The following is a 15,443-nucleotide window of genomic DNA, read 5'->3' as shown; positions in this document are numbered from 1 at the left end:
ACCTCTAGATGATGAGTGATGGCCTGCTGCCGTCAAAGGCCAGGGAAAGCAGTTTCAGTTTTTGAAAGATGAGAACTCTGGGAAAGAATGTGTCTATTTGCCTGTGTTCCAGACTATCACATTTTGGAGAAGATCTCAATAGAAAAGATATGATTATAAAGTATAATATGGTACTATGTAATAACCTTAGATAAGGAAAAGAGGAAGGAGAGACCTGTATGGGAAAGGAAATTTGCCAAAATAAACATGTCTGCTCCTAAAAAATGCAGCACAAGTGTGGAGATGTTGTGTATTATCATATTCATGTAAGTGCATGTGTCTGGCTGAGACATTAGTAAAGGAGAATTATTTGAGTTATGAAGATAACTCTAATGCTGCCAGTTACGTGCCACACTGAAACAAGCTGCACACATGACTACGGTTGAAATGGTTTGTAGCATGACAGTGCAACTAACTCTTGCCAAATTCAGTGAAAAATTTGTCCCTGATTTTATGATTAAGCAAGGCCAGTTGCATAAGCTTTGAGTGTGAATATGGATGGTTTTTTGATCATCAGCTCTTTTCTGGTATGTTCCTCATTTTTTTTTGGCACCATATTTGTTATTTCCATTACTAAACAAATCCAGCCCTGGACTTACTTGGGAAGGAGTTTTCTTATCGTGGGATCAGTTGAATGTAGAGAATAAAAGACTACTCTGGTACTTTCATTACTATGGAAGAGTAGTACCTTTGCATTGAAGAAGTCAGAGGAATAACAAGGGAATAGGACATTGATAACTGGTCTTACAGAAACTTCCCTAATATTGTGGAGAGATCTGAGAGTTCACAAAGACTATTCTATTCTTTTTGCTAAATAAATATAATAAATATAATATATAGATAAAATATATATTAAATAAATAAAATAAATATCACAGGACTAACATCATAGAATTGGTCTCTGACTCATTCCGTTCTGGCCACACAATATCCACAGAATATGTTTGACATTCAATGGGCAAGAAAAGGTATAAATATTTGCAGAACAGGGAAAACTTTGGTTCTGAAATTCCAAGCCCAGCTACCAGTGCTTTCAACACCAAAAATTTTTTAAATTGTCTTCTAATATTTAGGGCTTCAGATTCTGGACTTGGGAGACTCTGAGATTCCCGTATATGTCATAGTGAAGAAGAAATGCTTGAAAACATGAACCTATATTCAAGTTGAGTAATTTGAATAAGAAGAATTTAAAATAACTCAAATTAATATTTAAAAACTAAAATGAAGTTTGGTTTGCTTTACTTAGGTTTTTTAACTTAGGTTATAATGACTTGAGAAAGACAAACTATTTTGTAGATGACCTCAGTCAATTAATTATTCTGCAAATATCATGACAATAATACAAATTTTTGTAAGATTCCTAATATTCTTACATTTTTGTCAGGTCAGTGATACTGAAAGCAACCATTGCCATGAAACATACAGTTCTTTCTGGAGAACACAAATATATTGTTGGTGAAGATAATATGGCTGATCTGGTTAAAACTGAGTACACCAGCTTTCTGCTGTGAACTCAGCTTGCATTCATGTAGGAGAATAGTTCTGAGTTTCTTTTTTTATATGTTCTTTGACTCATGATCTTATGAATCAATTCAGTGATAGTTGGTGAGATATCCTGCAAAATTGTGAGCACATTAATTCATAAATACTCCCCAATAGTTAAATGAACCTGAGAATAAATATTTTTTTTTGTAATGAGTGAACTGAGTATTTTGATATATACTTTCTAAGAGTTTATGAATGACATTATGTGCAATTTATAACCTTAACATTTTTCTGAAGCCCACTAATGAAATACTTGCAAAAAGTAGCAACCTTTGATGAAAAGAGAGTTTGTTCCCAAGTTTGCTGAAAACACTTTTTTCTTCCTGCAAAACTCTTGGCTGTGAACCTTGTTACCTTTATAGTAGTACCACATACTTATTAAGATTTTGATGTATACTTTCAAAGACTGTATATAGATAAAAAGACAAATAGAAAAATAATCATGATGTCAGATGGGTTGTTGCTGGAAAATACTAAATGTTCTTATTTCAGAGACATCAAAACTGAGAAAGAAATGTAAAATGCACCTTCTGTCCTTATCTTGTCAAACAGAACTAGTATTAAAGCCACAGTTAATGAAAAAATTAAAGACAAATATTTTCATCAGCATCTTTTCACTTGAGTGAAATGAACCATCATTTTTGTTTTATTTTATAATTCTTTCCCAGCTATCCAAAATGCCACTGCTGAAATCAACTTTCTTTTCTGATGCTGTCACCCAGTGAAATATGATACCTGCACACACATTCCTCAGCCTCCTTTCCTTCTCTATACTCATCTCAAGTGATTTTTGTTGAGGTCAGGATTCTACAGAGGTTTGTACTTATCTCTGTGCTTGTTCTCTCCTGTGTTTCATGTCACCATGTTGATATCTGGCTACTGACCTTTTCTCCAGCTGGACCAGCAGCACCGGGGTCCCCAGATGGACCTGCTCGACCTTTCGGACCTTCTGGACCATCTTCTCCTCGTGGACCTGGCTGACCAATTTCTCCCTAAAACACACCACCTCATAAATATGGAACAATTGCCTTTGTGCATATATTAGAGAGACCACCTACAATTACTTGAAAATAAGTTTTCAGTGAATGTAAACAGAGATCAGAATCATAGAATGGTTTTGGTTGGAAGGGACGTTTAAAGTCACCTGGTCCAGCCACACTGCAATGAGCAGGGACATCAACTAGATCAGGTTGCACAGAGCCACATCTGATTTCCAGTTAGGAAAATACCACTGCTTATGTTCATTACATAAATGCAAATACAAATAAATTAGACACTGAACATTACTATCACAAGTAAGTGTAATAGCCCAGATGATTTGCCTGAAGAGAGATGCATTTGGAAACTGCATATTCTTATTTTTCTTTCCCTAAATTCTTGTGAAGGCACCTTGACAGTCCATAGAATGAAAAATGTCTGCATGTAGGTTCTTATGTGGGTACCATCTTCACAGTTATTTATATATACAGACAACAGATACAGGCCATGAGTTTCTTGTGAGAAGTTTTTCCTGTGAAATATTCCTGTGAATAATTCCTGTGAAAGGAAGTAAGTGCCTATTGGGATAAACAACATTTTGGCAGAGATTTGCAAGATACTAGGTTGGAATGGAAACATCTTTATCCTGGACAGATTAATTTTCCTCAGGCAAATACTGGAGATCCTGGAATCTGGAAAAAGAGATTCCCTAAGAAGAGGCTTAGTGAAAAGGATATGCAAGACTGACATTCTCCTCTTTATAACTGTGCCATTGTTGACTCACAAGAACCTGCACATGCACAGGGAATAATAATAATTTAAGATACTAGCTTTTATTTTTGGTATAAATTTATTTGTTCACTTCAGTGGTCCTTTCAAAATAACACCACATAAAATTTTTAAGAACATATGGGCTATGAATAAACACTTACCCGGTCTCCTTTAAGGCCCATGTCACCTTTAAATCCCGGAAAGCCATCTTCACCCTAAAAAAGGCAGAAGTGCATATAAAGACTTCTAGTAATAGAGAGGTTTTTTTGCATAGATAAAGCAACAGCTTCAGACACCAGAAAATCTAATACAGCTATTGCTATTTTAGAGAAAATATATCAGTGCACTACAGAAAATTACTTTTTAGTTTGAAAGTTCCTTATAACAGCTGCTTAAAGCTGTTTAAAATCTGTGTAAAGATAGAGAAAACAAAATTCTTCTGTTTTATTATTAATTATATGGCAAAGTCCTTTCTTAACTCCTACACTTTTTGATTATCACTCTTTTTAATAAGGTCGGTGGCAAACTATTCAGTGTTATTCTCTTTGATACCAGAACTTCCATTTTAATTATTTTTTCTTTTGAACTAGTGTCTTAATAGTATAATGACAGGAATCAAAAAGTTGGCTGGTTGTGATATCTTAGCAACAAGAAAAAGACATATGTTCACCAACTAGAACAAGAAGTAGTCACTCTATAGTTTGATATCTGGCAATACTCAGCCCTGCCTATTCTTACTGGCTGACCTGATCAAAAGAAAGCAGAAAAACCAATGAACATTAAGATTGCATCCATATACAGGTACACATTATTGTTACTCCTAATGAGAATTACTTATCTGCTGCCTAGCAAATTCTGGCAGAGAATTTACTTCAAGCATTTTAGTAGGTGCCCATGCTGAAATACAAGGAGACAGCACTCAGACAAATTTAATTTACACCTGTATGAATTAGTCAGATACAAGCCAAAATCTCCAGAGTTTTTCAGTGGAGCTGTTCACAACTTGCTGTAGTATAATTGACCAACTTTTGGTTCTCTCTTTCTTAGACTAACTCCTGATATAACTACTGTTCCAATATCCACACAAAGACCATTGACTGCATTTCTACCTGATGCTTAGTTATATCCTGGGAACAAAGGTCTTTGTGATGAATAAGCACATAGTAAAATGTTTTACTACAATGCTCTTAGGATTTTTAATACGTTGAAGTGATATTGCTCACTTAGAATCTGGGTAATATTTAGACTATCAATAAAGTCAGGAAAGAGTGATACCATGTTCCATGTTACTGAAACAAACAAACAAGAAAGGCTTTCTATTTCAACCTCACTTCACAAATAAGTTTGCATTTTGCATTCCTGGGCCCACAAAAGTTTTATCTTCTCCCAGATCAGTAGCTGAGACAGATTGCAAGACAAAACCGGTCCAAAGGGGGCCCAAGACCATTCTAACAACTGAAGGGTTTATATTCATTTTGCACCAGTGTAAATAACCGTGGAGGTCAGTAATTTATGAATTGGGCTTGGTACGTCCTTAGGGTAAGGCAAAAATAAACCCGTTGCTGAAAGAGAAAACACGCTTCAGTGAAGGAGACAGAAGAAATAAGTGAAATAAGGAACACAGTAAAAGGGAAAGGAATTAAATGCAGTCAGATTTACCTTTTCACCTTTGGATCCCTTGAGACCACGGACACCATCAGCTCCCTAAAGAAAGAATATGAAGAATTACCCACATGTACATATGCAAAAAGGGGTCAGGAGAGGAATCCATTAATTAAATCTTACCTTTACACCACGAGGACCTGGATAGCCAATTGGACCCTGAGGACCTGGAGGCCCCTAAAAGATATTGGAGTAAAGAACCTTTGTTTGTACAGTACTTGATTAGCAAGCAGTTCTTAGTTCTGAGTCTAATCCTTGTTCTTTTACTATAATGCAGCAGTCTGGTGTGAGACATCAAAATAACACTGGACTGCCTGCCACTAAGAAAAGTCAAGTCATCACAAAGCATCCTTCAATGTCACTATAAAACTATTAATAGAATTATGAACTTGGTTCAACCTGTATATTTGGGAGACATCTATGCATAATACAAATTATCTGAAACAAGGGTAATTGGAAAATGTAACAAACAAAAAAACAAACAAAAAACCCAAAAGACACCAATTAGAAACCAGCGGTGTCTTCCTAGAGAAAATTTGTATGTTAACTATGATGATGATACAAGTCAAAAGTAGAGATCATAATAACTAAAAGATTAAAAAAAAAAGAAAAAAAAGAAAAAAAGAGAGAGAAAGAAAAAAAAAAAGAAAAAAGAAAAGAAAGAGATTCCAAACCTGAAAGCTAAAAGGCTCATGGTGCTATCAATACTGACAGGTATCTGGATGCTGTTATTGACAGTTTGGTCAGCATTTAAAAGTTGCTCAACTTCAATATTATACAATCTGATGGCACTGTCTAAAGAAACTGAGTTCTGTAAAGAGCAGAAGCAATGAAGCCTGGAAACACATATCCGGGTCCGAGGCTGAGCTGTTTTGTTGATTCCCCGATGCCTCAGATGGACAGATAACAAAATCTTTCGCCAATGGGGCCACTGATAAGTTATTTTTCCCCTTTCTAACAGTGTCTTTTCACAAAACCTTCAGACTGTTAACATGTCTGAGAAATAACGTTTTCTATCAAATTTGGCTGAAATCAATCATTAAATTGAAAAGACATAAGGAACAACTGACAGATGGTCACACACCTGTACTTTTAAAATATAAGTGCCCTGTGTAAGCATTATTTTCTTAAAAAATCGGGATAAAGTCTACAAGCCTCTAACACAACATTTTGGGACAAATAGCAATATGCTTGTGTCCGTGGAATTGTACTTTCTGAAATGTCCTATTCATTCTTTCATCCTGTTTATCGAGAATACAACCTTTTAGTATTGCCACTGAAATGCGTACTGCAACTGAAACTGATTTCAGATGCTATTCTGGATAAATAAGGGTCAATATTGAGCAAGCAGAATGCTTTAAAGAACCCCAAGACCCTTCAATGCTTAATGAAGAAATAAAGAAATTACTTTTCACTGCCACTGACGTGAACACCTAAAAAATACAATGTATATGCATGCATTTGTAAATCTTCACAAAACAAGGTTCTGAAGAACCCTAGTGTGTACTCTATACAATGGAATTGTAAATTTACTTAAACCATTTGCAAGTTATTTATATTAAATGTATGCAATTTTTACTGATTGCCATTTTGTCAAATCCACAATCAGTTTTACTTTAAAAGAGTAATCTATGTTGTTTAGAATCTCTATAATATTTAGAATATAATAAATATGTTTGTCTGCACACAGATGCTTTGAATGTGTAATGGGTTTTCTATTATCTTTCTTATCAGTTCTTGGAACAACAAATGTGGCATAAAGCTGAAAAACTCCCAAAAGTTTTCTTGAAAGCTATGTAAAAAACCAGAGAAGTTTTAAAACTCACCAATGCACCTTTATCTCCAGACTGACCCTCTTTGCCAGGATGACCCTAATGTAAGAGAAATGTATTTGATTTGGAAAATACTCATTTTCAGTAGTGACATTTTATAATAAAACCTCAATTATTTAAACACTTGAATTTCAGGTCACCCTTATTCTGTATTATAACGCATGCACAGAATTTTGAGGAAAGATTTTCCTTTCAATACTGATTTCTTTTACATAACAAAGGAAAAGTTGGACAATAGTTAATGTCAATGTTTTCAGGAATACCCTGATCAACCCTTTTGTTTAGTTAATATGTTGGCAGTAAGAGGTTTTTAATGCAAGACACTCTCAAATTTGATTTTGAAACAAGCAGGGTGATTAATATTACAACATGAAGACATTCCTAAACTTACTTAAAAGATTGTGGAATTTATTGCAGAACCCAATAGAAGGCTTATCTAGTTTTAATGTTCCATATCTTTATTTTAAACTGTGACTCATTTTTAAAACAAAATACATTTATGTCTTTGTTCCATATCAGTGTTGTTAATCCTTCAGTGCTCAAAACATTAACTGATCCACTGTTTTTCTTTCTTACAAAATTTACACTAAAATGCTGCAAAATTTAAAGGCAATTTAATGAAACTAAAGTTTAATAGAAGATCATTGTTTATGAGAATCACTCAGGAATCCTTTTCCTATTTGCACTTGTCAGTCTTATTAGAGGAGCATAGGAAATCTCTAGTTTTGCCAAGCATGTGGTCCCACCCAACATGTAGCCTGTCACTAACACTATTCATGTTTTGGTCTCATTGACATCCCAAAATTTTTTCAGTGTGTCTAATACAATATGACTTATATACTTTTACCTAGTAGAAGTTTTTCAGCATTCAAGGGATGGAATATTTGGGTACTTACAGGAGGCCCATCAGAACCAGGAAGGCCAGGAAGGCCAGGCTTGCCTTGAGGTCCCTAAAGGCATGAAGAGAGACACATCTTAAGAACACGAGTGAACATTCTATCATTTGCCAGGATGACGGAGGATCATCCTTGCAGAGGACTGGTATGCCCTAAACCAGCAAACTACCTTAAATCTTTTTAGCATTTTAAAACAACTGGGGAACCCACCCCAGGTGTAGAGTAGCTATAAGAAAAATAATAATTAAAAAATTAAAAAGAAAATGGGGAAAAAAAAACACCAACCCATATTCAATACATTTAACTCTAAGACCTAAGGATATAAAATGTAGTTATACATAAATCCCTTGATATGGCTATCAGGCATAAATAAAAAATATAACAAATTAAACCCAGAAAGATATTATCGTATCATATGTAAGTGCAAGGCCAGTTCTTACAATCTTTAGCCAATACAAGTCCCTCACACCTTTCAATGAGATGCTTGCCTAAGAACAGTCTTCAGGAATTACCCTATGAATGTGCACACACACAACACAAGGTCAGGAATTATTCTCCAGTGTACACAATTAACTATTATTTAGAATTTCAGGAATAAAAGTATTCACCATATGAAAGTTACCAACAAGATCAAAAGGCAAAGAGTTCAGGTTACAGAACTCCAGCATTCATGGTTGAAAGGCTTGGTACATCTTTGTGAAAGCCTCTGGAATGTGTGTATTGTGGACATAGCCCATTTTGCTAGAATAATACTTAGGCACACAGGCAGATAAAAACCATGTATATTGTTTCCTAAAACCTCCTTCAATTTCTCATAAAGTGTCCACTAAACAGCGAAGTGGAGCAAAATTAAAGAAGAATCAATAGAGTAGGAATTTAGCAAATATGGGAGAAAAGTAAAATTAGTGTAAAATTCCATAGTGACATTTTTGAAATTACCAAAAGACATGTTTCAAACCACAAGAGCCTGTACAAGCAGATCAGGAAAAAAACACCAAGTGACACTACAGTATGCCAATTATACTGCAGAATTATGTCAAAATATCATCCTTGAAAAAAGAGAATAGAATCAGACCTGAGTACATAAAACTTTGTTATAAAAAAAGAGATTAATAAAAAGAATTTTCACAGCTTGCTGTGAAATTAATTAACATAAAAGTACACACTGTTTAGTATTGTTGATAGGATTCTGAAGCTAACAACAGAAAAGTAATTCAAAATAAAGGGAGGAAATGATGCTTGTGGAAAAGTGTACATGAGAGGAAAGCCAGACCTCTGTTGGTTATTTACTTGATGATTTCTAAAAGATCTACTAATTTTTAGATCAGTTACTAGTCTTTAAAACATAGCAGAGCCACTAAGCACATGAGCGAGGCTGTTGCACAGAACTGACTGTGAAATACCAGAATAATGCTGTCACTTACTTTTTCACCAGGAGGTCCAATAGGACCTTGCGGACCAGGAAGCCCCTATTAAAAAGAAACCAGTGTGAGAAACCAGGGAGAACAATATACATATATTCACCCTACTCAAGGCCCCTCATTAATCTGTTTAAACACACTGGCAAACATAGGTGGCTTTTTTTCCCTCCTTGCAAGTTAGATCAGGAGTTTTGCGTAAGCCCTTTGCACAAGCCACTATTTTGGCAGTAGGTCTGTAACAAGATCCTATTCAGAACCCTCCTCCAGGTGTGGCTGTTCCTGCTGCATTCCAGGAACACTGAATGAGTCATTTTTCTCCTGAATGAAAAATCCCCCTGAAAGCTTACTTGAAAACTCTGCTCCCACTGCCCTCAGCACATTTGTAGCATTATTTATAAAATCCTTGAAGATTTACCAGTTTTGCACAGAAAAAGGTAACCTTTTAGTGATTTCCATTTATTAAACATTTGCTGCACATCACATCGTATTTCTTGAGAATTATTTTACACTTACTTGTGGACCTGGAATTCCTTGCTGACCAGGAGGTCCTGGTTCCCCTTGAGGACCCTACCATGCAAAAAAACACCAGGGCATTAGATTCGCATTTCTGCACTACAGATCTTTGTTGTAATGACTAAAAGGAATACAAACTCAGCTTTGTTCCTCCCTCTTTAAAGTCTACCACAAACTTTCTATCCAGTATAATATTTTTTTCATGCTAATGAATATCATGGCCTTTTCTTTAATAGATAATAACAACCCACACATAAAATCTAAGCACTGGAGTCTATGCTGCTAAAAGAATTCAAGAGAAAGCATGATTTGGCTTCTCTTTTCTATGTAAAAACACTATAAATCTGAATATTTTGACAGAAAAATTTAATTAAATGGAAAGGATGGCATAGTGGCAGGGACGAGAGAATGTGGAAAGGATTCTTAGAATCCACTTTCTTAATTTCCAGCTTACTCACCATGTTTCCTTTTGGGCCTGAAGGTCCATCAACACCTGCAATGCCCTACAACAAACAATATAAACATGAATGACTTTCAGTGCACTTCCATTTTCCTTCAGGAAACTGCAAATATAAAACAGTTCATACGTACAGGTTGTCCAGGGGGACCAGGTGTACCCCTGGGACCCAGTAATCCCCGTGGACCCTGTAAGAGAAGAAACACTTACTAAGAGCTGTATGATTTTTTCTGAACAAGAGAGGCCCAGGAGCAGGACTGGGCAAGGAATGCCACAAGGAGTAGGAAAGATGAGGAGAAGGCAGCATGGGGGTTGAGGGAGAAAGAAAGAAAGGAAAAAATTAACTGATAACAGATTCTCCTGAAGTCCACCATATGTCTGAACAGGCTGTCAGTGGAAGGGCAAGTTTTGATTTAGCCACTGTGTAGTCACTTCAGAGAAAGGTACGAGATAACTATTTATATTTGCTGATGCAGAACATTGGCGCAGCATCTTCCACTGAAGTTGCAGCTGTGTCTTGGCCTGAAGGTCTGACCTAAAGAGTAGCATACATACTCGTATTTCTGTCTTCAGAAAACACACTGGTCTGTCATACTCTATACTACTATTCTAAGTGTAAAACAGTGCTTTTCTCTCTAGTAAAGACCAAATAAATAATTTATAATTACCAATGATTTTATAATAATAAATGCAAGGCATTCTGGAAACCAAAATCAATTTGTCCCTCTTACCCTTAAAAAATCCCACAAAAGACCAAAGGCTCTTCTCCTAAATAAGGGGATCAAGATTTGGTCTACAACACAATATTTTGTCCTTATACTATGAAAAAGGATACTAGTTTTCATCATTTGTGTCATTATTTGTGTCATGCTGCAAAAGTAGGCAGGACCAAGTCACCAATCTCCTCATGTATGATACAGTCACAAAACACTAACATGTACTCTGTAGCAGCTTCTTCCTACTTCGTAAGTAGGCAGCAATATATCATACATTTAGGGTAAAAATCCCCTTTCTGAGGCTTGACTTCTTGCCTGCAATGCAGAACTCTGCTCTGCAGTGACAGCACCTGCAGCATTCCAACTGACAGCAGTGGAAATTCTGTATGTGAAACACTTGTAAAAATACACAATGAAGCACAGTAGTGTGAAAAAAGAGAAGAAGCCAGGTCATATTTTCTAATAAATAGATGTTTGGAAAACATTTTCAAAGCAACGTGGGCTTGGTTGTATCCCATGTATCAGGGACTGCAGTGACTGATTTTACACAATAGCATAAGAAATAGCCTTTGCAATTCTGGAAGTTGTGTACACTTTGCTGGATATATCCCTGACTTAATTCCAATCCTCTAAGTAATGTTTCACCCCTAACAAAACAGTTAATTTGTTTGCTTTCTAGCCAGAATCAATATTGTTTATACACACACGCACAGAGTAATTTTTATACCTGGAATTCAGAACAGTTCAATAGAAAGGAAAAAAATCTGAGGGTGATTTTTGCTTGTAACAGAAACAGAAGAAAAAGAAAGCACTGCTTACAGCTTCACCTGGGAGACCTCTTGGCCCAACTTCCCCATCTTCTCCCTGTTTTTGTACAAGAGGAATAGAAGTTTTAGGAAAAAAGAACATGTGTCATGAACATATTCCCGTTACATGAGGATTCACTATAGATTTTACTGTGTAAATAGCAACTCACTCTTGACCCATCTTCACCAGGTAAGCCAGGAGGTCCCTGTGGGCCACGGTCTCCCTGTAGAATAAGGAAAGTTATTAAAACAATATATTGTTGCTGGAAACAATAATGGATGGGAAGGAAAATGAAAACAAATGTGTTAACTGAAGCCTGATGTGTCAAAACATGTCTTGACACAATGATACAAATCTGCAGATTTCAGTCATTGGTAAAGTCTTCTATTACGTTAGGATAAAAACAAATGAACATTTGAAATAATGAACTGTTTGTGTTCATAAATTTTTACCCTGCAACTATTCTTGGCCTCAGAACATCCACAAACTACTGCTATAAAAGGCAGCATTTCCCACATTTTCCTTTGTCTCACTGACACCTTCCCTCTCTCCCTACACAATATATTACTGCCAGCAAAATAAGGCATGTGTACATGGGTCAGATGTTAATAAACCATTTGCTGGGCCCTGGAATGTACATAGTGAAGATCACTAACCCCCTTTCAGAACCACGCACCCTGGCTCCAGTCATTGAGAGCCTGGGGACTGATTTGTCTGAGGCTTTGGATGGCAGCCAGATTTCCACACTTCCCCTCAGAGGCTGGGGCTTTTCAAGTCTATATATGCAGAGCCTCAGTAGAATCTGGGCCATACCTTTAGGATTTATTTTTCTTTCCCTATTTCTAAAGAGAACTAGTGTGCTTCATAGCTCAAACACCACTGACTGACCTCTGTCTGGGCAGCAGGTTTTTAGACTGTGACTTCCTTCTGGCATTGGACAACAACCAAGTATTCATGCTGTTTTCCTTAATTTTATCAGTGTTTCCAAGGAGCCTGACCACTGCTGTGGATCCCAGCAGAGAAATATGGAGTCACTCTTTGATGCCTCCATTCTTTACTCTTTCAAACTTTCCTAGGGAATTTTAGGTAACTTGCTTTCTTACATCAGAGCTATCTAAGATTACAGATGTCAGGATTTTATTGTACTGCTTCCTGTCCTCTGTCAGTTGGAGTTGGCATGGGATGGAATGAAATTCTTTGAACTGCACTTCCATACCCGTAAGATGAATTAATACAGGAGTTTCTGTATTTTGCTAAGTTTTGGAACTACTCAATGTGATCTGCTGGTAGAGCATGTGTTTTTCTACATGCTAAATGCTGAAAGATGACACATGAGGCACATGATCTGTGCTCTAGCTTCCAGTTAATAACCAGGTGAAGACTGACTTGACCTTTCAAATACTGAAATAATTCATCCCCTCAAGGGCTACCTTGCAATCATATGGCTCTTAGGGTTAGACTAGGAGCTTGCATTCAGTGTCCTGATATTGCCGTGAAGTAAGAACAAAACTTCTTATCATTATCAGCATTCTCACTTCTTCAATTCTCTAATTCTTTCCTTCAAATGTTCTGTTAAAATCTGAATTTCTTCTTACTTAGACCTTTTCTTCTAGCATATAGTGTCTTGCTTTTATACTGGAGAAGCGTTATGCATCTAGTAGATCTAAATGAGAAAAGTTCAAAGTCATAGATATTGAGGCTAAATGGAATATTACACCATGTGGTCTGATCTCCCCTACATTTGAAGTCAGAAAATCTCATCCAGTAATTCCTGCCTGACAACTTGCGTTTGACAGAGGCATAACCTCAGAGAAACATCCAATTTGCAACGCATAGTTCAAATATGACTAATTCTGAATGACGTCCTACAACTTATGGGTTTTCAACATCAATTCTCTTACAGATGAAACATAACTACAACAGAAAAAGTGTTTCTATTGTTTTTCTTTCTGTGCTCTTTATTGCAAGTCAAAGAGAACTGAATATTTGCATTATATGCTGTCAGTATATAGGAATCCAAAGAGCTACAGCTATCTGATCTGGCTTTGAATTGAGTTGCTCTCAGAAAGATCACAGGGTGCAATTTTACATTTCCATAGACACAGAAGAATGCAGTGATCTTTAAATAGTGGGATGAAAGAAGTTACTAAAAGAAGCCATGATTTTCATTATTGTTTTGCAAATTTCAACCCAAACTTATTGTTCCATTTTAGGGGGGCTTTATTTATTTATTTGTTTAGGAAATATGAAACAAACAGAATATTTGCAAAAAAAATTCTTTATGACTCACAAGGTTCCACAGACAGACAATGCTAGTATTCCAGGTTGGAAAGGAGACACACATTCCCTGACTCTGAACCAATTTCTACACAGCCTTCAGAGTGAAGTAGTGGCTAGAGCTTAATGCCTTGCCCCCTCTGCTGGTCAGTCACCTCCTGATCACACTGGATTTCAATTCTGTGACACGCTGATTGCTTTACACTCTTTAAGTAAAAGGGGATGAAGGAAGAGGACTGAGACATTTCTGTATGACACCAGGAGTTCTTTCCCAATTGCAAAAAGAACTCAAACGAGTATCCTTAGATGCTATGACAAAGAATTACAATACGGGCCAGCACCTGACACAGTTGAGATTTCCTGGGAAGGGCACCAACTGCACTTACCCATTGAAGGGTGAGAACTATAATCATCCCTTGGTCATCAGGCTTTAGCACATATGAGAATAGTTCTGTTGACATTCCCCCTCACTGTTTCTTTTATGGTGCATAGCACTTACCAGGACAGCAGTAAGGGAGGTATATTCAGTAGAGCATGTTGTTACTGGCATCTACATTAGGGGTATAATTTAAAGCAGAAATCCCCTGCTATGATTATTTCTCTACTTTGTAGGGAAAGATCCACTCTCATCCTACAGATTGGTATGACATAAGCAGCAAGTACATTAGTTGTTTTAAATATTACTTCAAGTTATCCTGACTTATCTGATCTGACTCTAATATTTCTTTAAGCTGCAGTTGTTGGAATAAGCCTCAGTTTGCAATTCAAATGCATTTTTTGAGCTAGCTTCTCAGCAGGTTAAAATTTGTCTTGCTCCTGATACAGAAATTTCATGCTAATTTCTTTTTCCTATTACTATTTCCTTTAACAATAACTTTAAATCCAACAGGCAAATTCCTTAGCTAAGGAAAATCAGAGCAAAACCTAGCTGAAGATGTGAACTGAATTCTGAAAATATTTTAATATCATTAAAATATATATGAATTGTTGCCTTTTGATTGATATTACTGAAATGTTTAGTGAGGAATACATTATCTGACAACACAGATACTATTCTGTAGAGTGAAAAGCTGGCATTTCCCCCCATAGTCCTTAATGCTGTTCTTAATGAATAGGGCACTATTTCTGTGACAGTATTAATTTGTTGTATAAATACACATTTTTCTTACCCTGTTACCTTTGTCACCAGGGAGGCCAGGAAGGCCATCAAAACCTCTGTCACCCTGGGAAAGAAGAAATCGCAGCTTTAGTAAATGACTATTACATTCTGTATTACTCTGAATAAATGGTGCCTTCCCTCTAGAAGATAATTTCTACTCTTGGTTATATGTACACTTTTATTATTGAATGACATACATGGAAGGGAGCACATAGACCAAACTTGCAAAATTTATTTCTATGCATTAAAGCAAGAGAAGATGCCACACCAACTTTTTCACTGTGCTGTAATTATGCTATTTATAAAAAGAAGTCTACATTGAAATGAAAAGCTTGATTCTACCTGCACTTTGCAGATTCAAAACTTACTT

At 36.3% G+C, this 15,443-nt stretch overlaps 1 protein-coding gene across 6 annotated transcripts in view; it reads right to left on the bottom strand.

Annotated features, from left to right (window-relative positions):
* COL11A1 (collagen type XI alpha 1 chain) overlaps nt 1-15,443 on the bottom strand; it is a 147,796-nt gene that overhangs the window by 65,283 nt on the left and 67,070 nt on the right. For all 6 annotated transcript variants that reach the window (XM_065072486.1, XM_065072483.1, XM_065072482.1 and 3 more), the window contains 13 exons: nt 15,084-15,137; nt 11,807-11,860; nt 11,650-11,694; nt 10,249-10,302; nt 10,116-10,160; nt 9,658-9,711; nt 9,148-9,192; nt 7,724-7,777; nt 6,822-6,866; nt 5,119-5,172; nt 4,993-5,037; nt 3,495-3,548; nt 2,469-2,576 (listed from right to left, as the gene is read on the bottom strand). In XM_065072486.1, the coding sequence (XP_064928558.1) occupies nt 2,469-2,576; nt 3,495-3,548; nt 4,993-5,037; nt 5,119-5,172; nt 6,822-6,866; nt 7,724-7,777; nt 9,148-9,192; nt 9,658-9,711; nt 10,116-10,160; nt 10,249-10,302; nt 11,650-11,694; nt 11,807-11,860; nt 15,084-15,137 (711 nt within the window). The remainder of the gene's footprint in view (nt 1-2,468; nt 2,577-3,494; nt 3,549-4,992; nt 5,038-5,118; nt 5,173-6,821; nt 6,867-7,723; nt 7,778-9,147; nt 9,193-9,657; nt 9,712-10,115; nt 10,161-10,248; nt 10,303-11,649; nt 11,695-11,806; nt 11,861-15,083; nt 15,138-15,443) is intronic.

This window comes from Columba livia, chromosome 8 (assembly GCF_036013475.1).
Source record: "Columba livia isolate bColLiv1 breed racing homer chromosome 8, bColLiv1.pat.W.v2, whole genome shotgun sequence".
NCBI classification, from domain to species: domain Eukaryota; kingdom Metazoa; phylum Chordata; class Aves; order Columbiformes; family Columbidae; genus Columba; species Columba livia.
The sequence above is the reverse complement of the archived record's forward strand: the minus strand, read 5'-3'. Positions and strand labels throughout refer to the sequence as shown.